The sequence below is a fragment of the Rhinichthys klamathensis genome, unplaced genomic scaffold, assembly GCF_029890125.1.
Source record: "Rhinichthys klamathensis goyatoka isolate OS25496 unplaced genomic scaffold, OSU_Roscu_1.1 h1tg000254l_1, whole genome shotgun sequence".
Classification (NCBI taxonomy): Eukaryota; Metazoa; Chordata; class Actinopteri; order Cypriniformes; family Leuciscidae; genus Rhinichthys; species Rhinichthys klamathensis.
The window spans coordinates 5,047,034-5,061,712 of record NW_026606776.1 but is presented as its reverse complement, the minus strand read 5'-3'; the positions used below and the strand labels follow the sequence as shown (position 1 = coordinate 5,061,712).

Genomic DNA, 14,679 nt, shown 5'->3' with positions numbered 1-14,679 from the left:
GTTGTCTGTCATTACATACATGTATAGGTTATTTCATTATTAATACTGCTTGATGCAGGTCTAAAACAGGGGTCTTTAATAGGGGGTCCACAACACTTAGGGGGTCTTCCAATTATTTTGTGAAATAATGAAAATGTGAGGGGGAAAAAATACAACAATTAGTTAACTAAGCAGACGTTAAGGTTAAGTAAAACTAAAAAGTACTAATGATTATTTGAATGGCTTTGCAATGTAGGCTATGAATAATTTAAATGCATTAATATGATACTAGATGCGAATATGAGAAAGACATTAAATGCAGCACTCAAATTTATACAGTAGCAGGGAATCCCTGCACTCCCTCTCATCCTCTAAGGAGTATATGGCATTGATAAAGACGAAATACCCTTGGTATTATTGGCCACTTTAAACAAATTCACCCACCATGGTCTCAATCAAATGAACTCGGTAACGGGTGTGTTGCGTTGAAACATCTTAAAGCTGTTATCCTTCAGTAGTGACATGGCAAATGACATTATCCAATAATGACACAATGCATTTACCAATGCAGGAGGACAGGATCATCTCTTCTGCCGTTTCCAGAGAAGGTACACAGTCGTACATCCCCTGCTCTCCAGTTCATTCCTTTCCTTTTTAAGGCAGCTTAGATAAACCTTCTGCTCGATCTGTGCTCATCTGTTTACCAGCTTTAGGTGCTGCACCCAACAATCTTATAATGTGACATTTTCTCAAGATGTTATCAGGGCATTTGCAAAGGGCAGAGCAATGCAGTGACATCATTGTGGCAATTTATGGAATCCCAATGTAAATGCTCTTACATTTTTTTCCAATCAATAAATGGTACACATTTGAGGAATGATTTTATTCTTAAAGTTCTCTCAGAAAAGGAATAAACTCATGTCATTCCAAGCCTACTTTCTGGAAAAGAAAATAAGTGTTGTTTCATTGATATGCTATTATAGTTTTTATAAATATTTTGAGATTTTTATTTAAACATATTTTTCATTTTATTTTTAGTTCAAGTTTTGGTATTTTTGTTATGTGTTTTGTCATTTTTTATTAGTTTTTTATTTTTATTTTAATAGTTTTAAAATAGTTTTTTGATTTTGATTTCAGTTTTAGTTTGGAAATCGAAAATAAGTAATGCTGCCAATGCAACTAACTGAAATTAAATAAATTGTTTTGTTTTTTAGTTAAAGTTTATTTTATTTCAAGTAATGGAATTTTTTGTGGTTTTATTTTAATTTTAATTTTAAGTTAACTATAATAACCCTGGCCCATTCAATGAAAGTTAATAGGGTTAATTGTATTTGACATAAGATTAGTAAGTCATACAGGTTTAAAACTACAAGAAGGGGGTGAGTAAATGATGAAACCATTTTAATTTTGGTTGATCTATCCCTTTAATTAGAAAAAAAAAATAGAAAAAGGTGAAAAACATAAATGTGCTTGTCATTTAGTCATTTCCCAAGATTGCAGGTTTGGACCAGAGTCCACAAGTGTGATGAGGGGCACAGTTGGTTCTCTCTCTCACTTCATACTCAATTTTCTTGTTCCAAGAGTTGGGACAGCTGGACAGTAAGTGAAAGAGGTATAGAGATAATTAAGGGGTATAGGATGGGAGAGTGAGAGTGGGGCTGAAGGAGTTTGGGGTAGTTGGGGAGGGAGGGAGGGAGGGGGCTGAAGCCTACAAATAGCCACATATGATCATGTCATGCGCTCATTCTGTCTCTGTCCTCTCCGGAGGCTGTCTGTATTCATCTGGTCTGTCCTTCTTGTGCTCCAACATGAGCCACTCTTATGCCTCCTCCTCAGCCTCTTCATACCGTCGCATGTTCGGCGGTCCCGGCTACCTGACGCCACCAATGTCCCGTTCTATGTTTGGCCGAGCCTCCACCGGGGGGTCCGGCAACTCTAGGGTCAGCTCCAGAGTCTACGAGCTCTCCAAGTCCTCCACTTCTTCTCCTGGATTCTCCAATTATCGAGCCTCCTCCTACAGTATGCCCAACTTATCTGCGGGCTATACCCGCTCCTATGGCGGGATGGGTGAGACGCTGGACTTCAGCCTGGCAGACGCGCTCAACCAGGAGTTCCTCCACACACGCACTAATGAGAAGGCTGAGCTTCAGCACCTGAACGACCGATTTGCCAGCTACATCGAGAAGGTTCGCATGCTGGAGCAGCAGAATCAGGTGCTGGTGGTTGAGGTGGAGCGTTTGAGGGGGAGGGAGCCCACGCGCATCGCCGACCTGTACGAGGATGAGATGAGGGAGCTGAGGAGAGAGATCGAAGTGGTGACCAATCACAGATCACGTGTGGAGGTGGAGCGGGACAACTTGGCAGATGACGTGCAGAAACTGAAAATCAGGTAATATGCATGAATACTCCACTGGAAAACAAACAAACATCTTAAACCAGCCTAAGTTGGTTTAACAGTCTCCCAGTCTTCATGCTGGTTTTAGATGGGACATTTCAGCTAGTCAGGCTGTGAGAAACCAGTTGACTGCTCTCGACTGCTCCTGTGAACGCGCGTTGGAGATTCATATTTTGTAAATAAAGTGTTTTTAAACCACTGGAGTCATATGGATCATGTCTTTACTACCTTTGGGGCTTGAAAGTGGTAGTTGCGTAGACTGTCAATGGAGGGACAGAAAGCTCTTAGATTTCATTAAAAAGATCTTCATTTGTGTTTCGAAGATGAACGAAAGTCTTACGGGGTTGGGACGACATGAGGGTGAGCAATTAATGAATGAATCTTTATTTTTTGGGTGAACTAACCCTTTAAGATTCTTTATGGAGCCACAGATGACAATAACCATCATTTTTTAAGAGTGTTGGCGTCCAACTAGACCAGCTGAAGACCATCTTAGCCAGGCTGGGAGACCATCTTAAACCATCTAAGACCAGTAAACCAGCTTGGGCTGGTTTAAGCATTTAAAATGAAATAAAAATGATAGTTTCTGTTTGAAAGGATAGAGTTGAAAAACGGGCTCTTTTGTTAAAAAAAAAAAAACTATATGCAAATTCTATGCATGTATTCTTTGTGGTAGTGAAGCTGTCAATTCACACTTCATATTTAGAAACACAGTGCTTTACATAACAATCTAGAGTCTTTCAGAGCCAACAGAGAAACGAACATGATCTCTCCCCGTCACAAACATCTTATAAACACTCATAAGACAACAACACAATCTCATAGCAATTGATGATGTTATGTTTAGGGGTGGACCTTCTTTCTTAGTTAAAAAAAAACCTACCTTGTACAAAACAAGTTCATACGAAATTGGTACCTTGTAAAATAGTTATGTTTTCTCATGAGATCAGGTTGAAGGTAACATAATCTGAGAGGAATACACACATCACATTCACCCAACATGAGGACTAAATCACAGCAAAAAGAGCATACCATCTATTTAACAACTGGAGGAAAGAAAATGACCAGTTAAAATCAAACTTGTTTTATCAATTGAAAATGTCAGTTTATATTTAAACCAATTTATTATTGAGGTTGCAAAGCTAATGCTATATTAAAGCATGCACTTTATCTCATGAAATATCTCTATTAAGCTGAGAATAAGGGACTTTTCTCCCCTAAAATGACTTTTTTCCAGAATAAGACTATATGTAACTGTTGGAGGGGTTATTATGACAGTCTTCCCAAAATACAGGCAGAATATTTATATAATGGGTTTGATAAATCAGGCTGAGAGACCATGTGTTAGTTAGAGGGTCACTGGATTGTTCTGCTTTATTTAAGAGTTTCAAACTAAGAAATCATTTAAACATGACTTCATCCAGTCTACCATTTAATTATGAGCTAAATAAAATGCTGTATCAGACCTTGAGAGTTTATTAAAGGCTTAAAGAAACTGCCTTTATGAAGGAAGCTATTGTCCTCTCAAACATGTTGTTTACAATAGCCTAGCTTTAATTCCTATTCAGGAGTTGGTCAGCTTAAAAGTGCTGGCCCCACTCCACCTTCCAGCGCGAAGAGCATGTGTGTGTGAGGTTGTTGTGCACCTTCGGTCTATAAAAGGAAAGGAAAGAGGCTGGTTGTAATAAATATGACATACATTACTCCCATTCCCCCTTTTCTTCTTGCCAGGCTTCAGGAGGAGATTGCACTGAGGGAGGAGGCAGATAATACTCTGTCCGCTTTCAGAGCAGTGAGTCCCCTAAACACCCCCCTCTATTGGTTTTATTAATAAACATTAAAATGTGGCATAGATTTATTTTGGTATCACATCGACTCTCAGGACGTGGATGCTGCCACGTTGGCCCGCCTGGATCTGGAAAGACGTATAGAGACTCTCCAGGAAGAGATCGCCTTCCTCAAGAAGATCCACGAGGAGGTCAGCACATTTAAAGACTTTTCATTTAGTTAGTCTGTGCCATTTTGACTTAGTGGTGCACACACACACAAACTAACTAATAATATTGTAGCTTTTTCAGTAGCAAACCTTTTTACAAGTACTGTGTTGAGTGATAAAACGTTGTTGTTCGTCACACAAACACAGCCAGGTAAGTCAGCTAAAATGTAACATTTTGTGTCCTCTGTCTCATACAAACTATATCAATCAGTATGTTCATTTAAAAAAAATGTATTCACTGATTTATATGTCGTATTGGAAAGTGAGAAGACTCACTTGTCTCATACAAACTGATATTTATAAAAATTTTTGGTTCAAAACTCAAGTGATATTTGTGAATTAGTGTGTCAGACACCTCATGCATATATGAATCTCTTCAAAAATGATTCACTGAATCATTTGAGTCTCTTTATTTAGGCCCTTGTTGGCATTTACAACTTTTTTTGCAGTGCAATATTTGGTTAAATTCTGCTGTTTGTCACTATATTTTGCTCAGTTACAAAACTTTGGGGTCAGCACGATTTTGAAACGTTTTTGAAAGAAGTCTTTTTTAATGCTCACCAAGGATTTATTTGATCAAAATAGAGAGTAAAAACTGCAATTTTGTGAAATAGTATTACAATTTATAATGACATTTTAATATATTTTTTAAATGTAATTTATTACTGTGGCAAAGCATCATCACTCCAGTCTTCAGTGTCACATGATCCTTCAGAGATCATGTTAATTTTCTGATTATTTTCAATAACTTCTGATTTGGTGCAAGAAACATTTCTTATTATTGTCATTTTTTGTGATATTTTGTTTTCAGGATTCTTAGATGAATTCGAAGTCCAAAAGAACAGCATTAATTGAAACAAGAAATATTTTGTAACATTATAAATATCTTTACTGCCACTCAACCAGTTTAATTATAAAAAGTAATTATTTCTTTAAAAAACTTTTGAATGGTAGTGTATATTTATTTTGTAGTTTTTAAATTTATATTTCATGAGCCTATTCTGTAGCAGATAAAGGACCTACATTAAATTATCTATAAATGTAAAAAAAAAATTAAATCATCATAATACAATGCGCTTATTGTGTCCATGCATGTTTTTACGTTGTTGAGCCCATAGTTTTAATTTAGCTTAAAGCTTTGAAAGCTGTAGTTTCAAAGTAGCTTCTCCAACACAGCTGAGCCGAGTGAATCTCAGAGCTCTATTAGACCTGCATCTGTTCCTAAAGATGAAACTTTGACTTTGAACCTCAACATGAGAGGCCTCTGCTTCAGGGCCAGGTGTGTGTGGATGTTTGACATTAGTCCTGCCAGTAGTCCTTTTATCAACAATGCTCTATTAGAACAAGCACAAGCTTTTTCTTCCTCTGTGTGTAGGAAATCCGTGAGTTGCAAGCCCAGATGCAAGAGACCCAAGTCCAGATCCAGATGGACATGTCCAAACCAGACCTGACTGCTGCCCTGAGGGACATCCGTGCTCAGTATGAGGGCATTGCTGCAAAGAACATCGCAGAAGCCGAGGACTGGTACAAGTCAAAGGTGTGACAGAAGAAAGAGACAAGTGAAAGGAGAACCTGCTGATCTTTGACCTTTTTTTTTTTTTTTTTTCACCATCAGGTGTCAGACCTTAACCAGGCAGTGAGCAAGAACAACGAGGCTCTCAAACAATCCAAGCTGGAGAGCATGGAGTTCAGACACCAGATCCAGTCCTACACCTGTGAGATCGATTCCCTCAAGGGCACTGTGCGTTTGTCTGTTCTATCTGATGTGGATTGCTCTGTTCTTTTGCCTTTCTTCATGTGTCATTCATCTTTTTCTCTCTCACTCTGCAGAACGAGTCTCTCATGAGGCAGATGAGAGATATGGAGGATCGCCACGGTCGTGAGGCCGGCTCTTTCCAGGACACCATCGCCAGGCTGGAGGCGGAGATCTCTAACATGAAGGATGAGATGGCACGTCACCTGAGAGAATATCAGGACCTGCTCAACATTAAGATGGCCCTGGATGTGGAGATCGCCACCTATAGGAAGCTGCTGGAAGGAGAGGAGAGCAGGTACAAAGGACAGGAAATCAAACAGATGTGTTCTTGTTGTTTTATACTGATACTCCATCCTTTCTGCTTATTCTGATGGCTTTTTCTTACTTTTTTTTAATCTTCTTTCCTCTCCCTCGGTAAAGGATTGTGATGCCCATGCAGGCGTATTCCACTATAAGCTTTAGAGGTAAGATGAAAACCTTGTTAACTAGATGTTTGTATGCGTTTCCTCAGAGGCCACAGGGGGGCGTTGATACCTGACTTAATGCAATTTGTGATGCCTTGTTTATGATTTTTTTGAAGACTCTATTTAAATATTGAGTCAATTTAAACAGAATGTGAGCGTTAAATATATTTAGGCCTAGTATAATTTAATTTTTACTTCAAATATTTTTTTTATGTAATATTTCAAATAAATGCTGTTCTTATGATCTTTATATTCATCAAAGAATCATGAAAAAAGAATATCCCAGTTTCCACAAAACATTAAGCAGCACAACTGTTTTCAATATTGATAAGAAGAAATGTTGATAATTTTACATTAAGATTCCATTTGTTAACATGAAATAACAATGAAAACTGATTCTAAAGCATTTTTTTTATCTTAGTCAATGTTAATTTACGAATGCATTATTAAAATCAAATGCTGTATCTGTTCATATTATTTAATGGACCGGAGCTATAATGAACTAACAGTTGTCGGCTATTTTTATTTACTAACGTTAACAAAGATGAATAAATACTGTAACAAATGTATAGGTAATGTGCTCATTAACTAATGTTAACTAAAATGACCTTATTGTGAAGTAATACTGGAATGTTTCTTGAGCAGCAAATCAGCTTATTAGAATGGTTTCTGAAGAATCATGTGACACTGAAGACTGTTGCTGATTGAGTAGGCCTAATGATGCTGATTCAGCATTGCGATCACAGGAATAAATTACATTTTTAAAATATATTTTATAAAAACTTATTTTAAATTGTAATAACATTTAACAATAGGCTATTACTTTTTCTTTATTTTTGATCAAATAAATTAAGCATCGGTGAGCATGAGACTTCTTTCAAAAACATTTTACAAACCCCAAACTTTTGAATGGAATATGTTTATTAATATCATTTTCAACAGAGACGAGTCCAGAGCATCAACAGAGAGCATCTGAAATGCACTCAAAGAAAACGGTCCTGATCAAGACCATTGAGACACGTGACGGAGAGGTGTGATGCATGCGCGCGCACACATCCACACATTTCAGTTCATTCTCCCTCATAACATCATATGCAAAACCAGCTTCACCTTAGATGCAGTAAAATAGTTTTGTGCTCAAAATAGTCTAATAAAACATCAAAATTGAATATTGTAAATCATTAAATAAAGTAACATTCATTGCAGAAGCCTGCTGACAGGAAGAGATGTCTTTGAATTTAAACGAGTCTACTGCCCCCTACAGGTGGTGAGTGAATCTACACAGCACCAGCAGGACATCATGTAAACCTCGGACGAGAAGACGAAAATAAAACCTTTAGGACAGTTAATCATATTCTGTACTTTTTTACCCCTTTACATCCTAAAAGTGATACGAGCACACATCTGCATGAGTGGGAGAAGAGAGAGACTTTAAAAAAAAAAAAAAAAAGTCCAGTATGTCAATTTGGAATGATGTAAGGTAGATTAATCTTTAAATTTTAAATAAAGTACAAAGAAATATTAAAGGAGGTGTGAGTGCAGCAAATGGAGAGAGGTGGAAGGCAGACTAAGCCAGCAAAATGGAGAAAATTGTGATGGTACCAAGCATTAAAAAAATAAACTAAAGATGCCTAAACCAACACATTGCATTATGTAATCTTTCTGTTTGTGTGTCTGTTCACCTATACATAGTATAAGACTGCTCCTAGACAAATAAATCATAGACCACAAGAGACAGTGAATTCACAAACTTTACTATAACCAGGCCCATACAAACACATGCTGTTGTACAGTGTTAAAAAAAAGTTGATGTCAGATTGTCAAAGGTTTCATTGCATGGGGACTTTTAGTCTTTAAGACTACGCTCCGTTATCAGAAAGTAAGTAATAAAGAAAACATGACAAGCAAATTAACCAAACTAATAAATACCACCATCCATTCACCTGTCGGGACTCAAAATCCCTAGAAAAACAATGAATTAGAATTAAACCAATATCTAATAAATATGAGAGGCCATGTTGAAATGGATATACTAAATGTGCATTATATGTACATAACATAGACTTTCCTGCTTTGCAGAATTTAAGTGAGTGAGAGAGAGAGAGAGAGAGAGAGACACCATGGCAGAAACTGCTCATTTCAATTATTTGTATGAAGATGAACATGAAAATGCATTGTAAAAAGAAAATTGGGGTGTTTATGTCATGCAGTTTGCCCCAAGGGATTGCGGGGGTCTTTTTAGAAGGATGTTGTCCTCTTGGACACCATAAATGTGCACTTGTATGGCACTGCAAACTAGTTTTATACACAGCAGTAACTGAACAGTCATGGTGACATCCCTTTTGCACTTGCCTCAGAGGGGACATCATCATCATTTTTGCATCATCATTCTGTGTCCTTGTCATTTGTAGTTCTTCTCCCAATACTCCATAACATTCACGCCGTCCCTGAGTAACATCTTCACTTTTTTCCCATCATCTTGACTTGTCCTCGTTCGTTTTATCACCAGGTGTTCAGCTCTGCATCCCAGAGTGGACCAGGTGGCTCTGATCAGCAGTAATATGGCTCTTTGCCCTACAGCCTTTCTGAAACAAGGCTAAGGAGTTGCATTCTCCTGAGAGAGTTTCTTACTGGTGTCTCGAAGGCACCCCCTGCTCAACAGTATTTGGTTCAGTCCTGGGCGGGAATGCGGGATCTCACAGTACAGACACTGACTGGTGGAGTCCACAGACTTTACTATGAGAGGAAGGGCGGCTGACTTCGACATGAGTCAGCGTCATTGTACAAAGACAAGATTCAGCACCAATTGATGAATTTGTCACAAACAAACGGAAACGCAATATCGTGAAACACTGATGAACGGGCAACACGCTAAATTCACTACACTGACGTTTTTAGAAAATAAATTGACAGAATGGAGCCCAGATTGATTTTTTTTTTTTGACCACCTCATAATGGTTTCAATATTAGGTGAACAGAATGCCACATCTCAGGCACATGTTCAGGGAAAGTGTATTAGTGTAATTATGTGCGTGAAAGCAGCTCTTTAATAAAATAATGGTCTCGGAAGGATGAGTCCAGTATTATAGTTAGAAGTGCTTTAATTGTTCGGTTCTGAATGGTGAGGAGACCCAAGCCTCTGTGCGTGCGGGACCAAGGGTCAGGTCAGCACCAGAATTGTGTGTGTGTTTGTGTACGTGTTTATTTGTGAATTAGTGAGTGTGGTCAGACCCGAACATGTGGTCCAACCCCAGAAGTGAGGGGGACGGTAGAGCCACAGTCATAGTCCATATCCACACTTGTGTGACCTGAAGCCATCAGCCCGCCCACTGGATAAGCTCGTCCATCCACCTGTCTGTCCCGAAAACTCTGGATGTAGCTCTGCCGGAGACAAAAACACATAAATAGGTCTATATATCATAGGTATAGATTCAAAATATTACTACATTATACAGTAAACATAAGCTCAACCTTACTTAACATTTTGAAGCTTTGGGTGAACAGACTTTCAATGGAAGGACAGATATCTCTCAGATTTGAGTTAAAACATCTTCATTAGTGTTACAAAGATGAAAGAAAGTCTTATGGATTGGAACAACATGAGGTTGAGTAACTGATGACTTGATTTTAATGTTTGGGTGAACCCTTTAAAGGGAGACTTATTTCAAAATGTATAACATTATATATTATTATATATATATTATATATTATGAAAGTAAGTAGCCAGTGAACTGGGAGAAGAATAAAATAAATGTTATAGTTACCTCCCCAATGTCTTTGACAAACATAAAACACATTGTCAAATTATGTTTGAAAGGGGTTCAATTATTTCCCATAGATTTTCTGCTTCCATAGACATCAGCTTGTATTTTACAAACTATAAATGTTTTTGCTAGTACTTATGTGTATTTAAATGTCTGAAACCTAAAATAAACAAGAAAACACTGAACAGTTGTGATGTACGATAAGTCTCTCTCTGGCTTAGCGCCAATCAAAGCACAAAAGCAGATTTGAATTTAGCAGTTGATCACATGATGCACTGAGAGTTTTAAATACACTGGTGTGATTGTATGCGTCAAAGGGTTAAAATAAATTCTCCATCCAGATAATTAGAAAAATTAACCAAGCTAAAACAAATTCCCCAAGGAATTCATTAAGGGGGCATTATGACATTTTTTGACCCCAAGCCCCATTAATTTCGAACCCTGCCCTTCAGTATACGTGTATAATTTGTGCAAGTATGCATGTATAGGACGGTGTGTGTGTGTGGACTCACTGGAGAAAGTACATCTCCATCAAAGCGTCGTATAGGGTTGGGTTTCCTGCGGTAGGCAGGCTCTGGGTGCAGGGCTTTGGCGGCATGTGTGTGGCTTGAGTCCTGCTTCTGCTTCTTTTTTTTCTTCCTGCTGCTTTCCCTCCTCTCCTCCTTCTGACGAATACGCATGAGCTGAACTCGTCGCTGCTGACGACTGATCATCACTGAAAAAGTGAGAAAAAGTGCGTTACATAACAGTAACATACATTTTGTATATAATTGTCTCAGTTCACTCAAAATTTAAAACTATTTCTACTAATCATTTCTAAACTAATTGTTTCTATACAACTAAAGTGAATGGGAATGAACATTAAGCAAATGAAGCACCACAAAAGTACCATAAATGTAGTAATACAGCACACATGTGGTGTGTCATGTGATGAATTATTCCCAATCCATACAATAACTTAATGCAATGAACACAGACACTTAATGCGATGAACACAGACAGAGTATGTTTACATGCACTGTTAGTGGTGTACTATAACGGCTCCACCAGTAAGCCATTTTCTCCACATTTTCCCTTTAAATTTAATCATCCATTCTTTTCTAGTCATGCACACTCTTTAAAATCCTACATATGTTTGCATGATCACATAAGTCGCATTCTCTGGCACAAACCCAGGTGTAAAACCGGTTTCTCTTAATCCCTTAAATGGCTTTAAAAAAAGAGTTTGTGTTTACATGATGTTTCAGAAAGCTGCTTTCTGCAAAAACCCTGGAATTTTCTTAAAGGAGAACTCCGGCGCAAAATGAACCTTTGGTCGAATAAAACATTGGTACCTAGTCAACCATTCTCTGAGATTTGTTTTCATGTTAATCGAATGTAAAGAGTTTTATCTCTAAAAACTGTTTAGCGTATAACGCTAGTAATGGGGGCATATAATAAGTCAAAAGAAATCGCTAGTTTATACCACTAACAAGGCTCAAAACAGCCCCACACGAACACAGTAACATAATGAGGGTCCCTACATGCAAAACGAAGCATTGAGAATTTTGTAAGTGTACAGACCGTTTAATAAGAAGATAAACATAAAGACAGTCCTTTTCGAGTATACAGACAGGAGCCATCTTTGGAAAACAGTCTTGACTAATCAAACCACGAACGCCATTCATACAGTTCAGAAGTTAACTGAACTTCATACAGTTCAGCTCACTTAGCACGTCGTTCGTGGTTTGATTAGTCGAGACTGTTTTCCAAAGATGGCTCCTGTCTGTATACTCGAAAAGGACTGTCTTTATCTTTATCTTCTTATTAAACGGTCTGTACACTTACAAAGTTCTCAATGCTTCGTTTTGCATGTAGGGACCCTCATTATGTTACTGTGTTCGTGTGGGGCTGTTTTGAGCCTTGTTAGTGGTATAAACTAGCGATTTCTTTTGACTTATTATATGCCCCCATTACTAGCGTTATACACTAAACAGTTTTTAGACATGAAAACAAATCTCAGAGAACGGTTGACTAGGTACCAATGTTTTATTAGACCAAAGGTTCATTTTGCGCCGGAGTTCTCCTTTAAGCGTATAAACTTAGTCACTGAAATTTACATCTTTATTTACTGATAATCTTTACACAGCATGCTCTGTTACGAGAAACAGCGAAAATGATCAACACATAGCGCTAAAGTTGAATAGAGGGCTGCACGATTTGGGTGGGGGGGGGGGACTAATTGGAATTTTTCTGATAAAAATTGTGATTGCAAAGAGCTCCAGGTTACAATAGTATTATTACTATTGTAATAATACTATTTAACTGTAAAAACAGAGTAAGAAAAAATACCATTATGATTATTAATTTTTATTTTCCAGTACAACTGTAAAAATTACAATTCTGATATTTATTTCTTCCAAATCAAGCTTTTATTTTGGCTGAAAACTGCAGGGAGCTCTTAAATTCGCAATGAAATGGAAGTAGAGACAGCTTTTTTGAAATTGTACATCTGAGTAAAACAGATTATTGACATAGAAAAAAATGCCGGCGTGAAGGTTCCATGCATTGAGTGACTGTTAATTTGATTTTCAGGTCAAAATTTTTTTTTGAAGACTTTAAAGCTTTTCTCTTTATAAATGCTTTCGAGCTGCTTAGAGACACTGAAAACACCGTATCATGAGCTGCACACGTGGAAATTAACACAGTGCCGCATTTTCCTCTCTTTTTATTTAATAAAATCGCAGCTTTTGCTATTGATAATCACACTAAGCCATATTTCAATTTAATTTAGATTAATGATTCTGCCCTAGTATAAACTACTTTTATGGTCTTTTATTTTTGGAGTTTGACAGCATCTGTGCCTATTCACTTTCAAAAGAGCACTCTGCGCGTTCTGCTAAACATCTCCTCTTGTGTTCCACGGAAGAAAGAAAATCATGCAGTTTTGGAATGACATGATGGTGAAATAATGCCAGAACATTCATGTAAACTCACTCTTTAGGAAATTTGACATTAAATACTATTCAGTGGACACACACTTGGAATGGAAACTGCCTTGGAGAGACATGGAGAACCTCTCCATGACCTGATGCTCTGCTCTGCATGATTGTTTCTGTGATCATTAGTCACACAGGCCTGAGAGCACACCGACAGACAGGAACCATCTGTCGTGCTGCACACACATTCATACAAACCTTCTCTCCCTCTCCGGTACAGTAAATCTACAAGAACAGTGTGTCACAAACTCCAAACAACACTCTGTCTCCCTCTGACTCTGACTCACCCTTCGTGTGGGAGTAGCCCTCTGCCGTCACTCTCCACTGCACCAAAACACCCAGCAGGGCGAGAGCAGGCCAGGCTCCCAGGACCACCCACGTAGTCCAGCACACCGGCTCCCGGGGGCCCGTTTTCACCCGATCGTAAATGTACCTCACAAGTCCAAAGAGCTCCACGAAATAATCAGTGGCCACGACGATCACTGCAGCCCCGAACACGGCTGTGGAGAGCGTGGTGAAGCATCTCTGCCACTGCAGGGTGAGGACGGCGAACAGCATGCCCAGCCCCAGCAGCACGCCCAGGGGCACCCACACTGACCGCGGGGGATTGGATGACAGCTCCTCCATGCCTATCAGGGTCCCGATGCCCACCAGCAGGCCCAGGAGCAGCCCCACCATAAAAAGCCCGACGCTCCGTACCAGCATAGTCACCAGGCCGCACAGGGTGCCGATGCCCAGCCCGATGCCCACGCTGGCCTCAATGCTCAGCTGCGTGTCTAATACTCGCTCCTTGTAACAGAGCAGGAAGATGATCACAGAACCGAACATCAGACCCGTGAGGAAGAGTACAGCCTTAAAACAGCGGTAACCTGCAAAAGGGAAAGAGAACTGGAGGTGAGAGTTGAATGAGTGAAAAAATGTGCGAAAGAGTGAATTAGGGAGAAGAGAAAGACAATCCGAGGTGGATAAATACTGGAAGTTTGTACAGAGTGGCTGATTTCACAGCTCAAGAATAGCAGTTTATTAGCAGCTCAACACTTTCCATAGTTGTCAGTTTGGAAGAAAAAAAACCCTAAAACAAGACACAAATTACTTTAAAGTTGAAGCACTCAGGATTATACCTTTCATGTATAATACTAAAAAATAACAGGGTATTAAATAAAAATAAAATCACTAAAAAGTTCAATAAATTCTTTTTAAATGCTACAAGTAAATTTAGGCATCACATTACAATGTACATTATGAAAATGGATAAACACATTTCATTGGGTCATTCCGTGTCAACTCTTGACTAGAACATTAACAACATTAACAGGTATTTCCCTTCACTCCAAAACACATTAAATA

The 14,679-nt window shown here is 38.5% G+C and overlaps 2 protein-coding genes across 2 annotated transcripts in view; one reads left to right on the top strand and one right to left on the bottom strand.

Moving 5' to 3' along the window:
- Window positions 1-1,708: 1,708 nt before the first annotated feature.
- desmb (desmin b) lies at window positions 1,709-8,230 on the top strand. The gene is made up of 9 exons (XM_056266830.1): window positions 1,709-2,368; window positions 4,106-4,166; window positions 4,257-4,352; window positions 5,746-5,907; window positions 5,986-6,111; window positions 6,201-6,421; window positions 6,547-6,590; window positions 7,533-7,621; window positions 7,855-8,230. Exons 1-9 carry the CDS (start codon window positions 1,710-1,712, stop codon window positions 7,894-7,896), a joined length of 1,500 nt encoding a protein of 499 aa, XP_056122805.1. The 5' UTR covers window position 1,709; the 3' UTR covers window positions 7,897-8,230.
- Window positions 8,231-8,697: 467 nt separating this feature from the next.
- tmem198b (transmembrane protein 198b) overlaps window positions 8,698-14,679 on the bottom strand; it is a 32,941-nt gene continuing 26,959 nt past the window's right edge. The window contains exons 3-5 of the mRNA XM_056266831.1: window positions 13,620-14,201; window positions 10,867-11,069; window positions 8,698-9,971 (exon numbers count right to left, since the gene is read on the bottom strand). Of these exons, the coding sequence (XP_056122806.1) occupies window positions 9,816-9,971; window positions 10,867-11,069; window positions 13,620-14,201 (941 nt within the window). The 3' untranslated portion in view covers window positions 8,698-9,815. The remainder of the gene's footprint in view (window positions 9,972-10,866; window positions 11,070-13,619; window positions 14,202-14,679) is intronic.

What these genes read in the sequence shown, in the direction of transcription:
- desmb (XM_056266830.1), top strand. Translation starts at nt 1,710, where the DNA reads ATGTCATGCGCTCATTCTGTCTCTGTCCTCTCCGGAGGCTGTCTGTAT. An exon ending in TCGATTCCCTCAAGGGCACT is followed by an intron (nt 6,112 to 6,200) that starts GTGCGTTTGTCT and finishes CTCACTCTGCAG; the next exon opens with AACGAGTCTCTCATGAGGCA. An exon ending in CTGGAAGGAGAGGAGAGCAG is followed by an intron (nt 6,422 to 6,546) that starts GTACAAAGGACA and finishes CCCTCGGTAAAG; the next exon opens with GATTGTGATGCCCATGCAGG.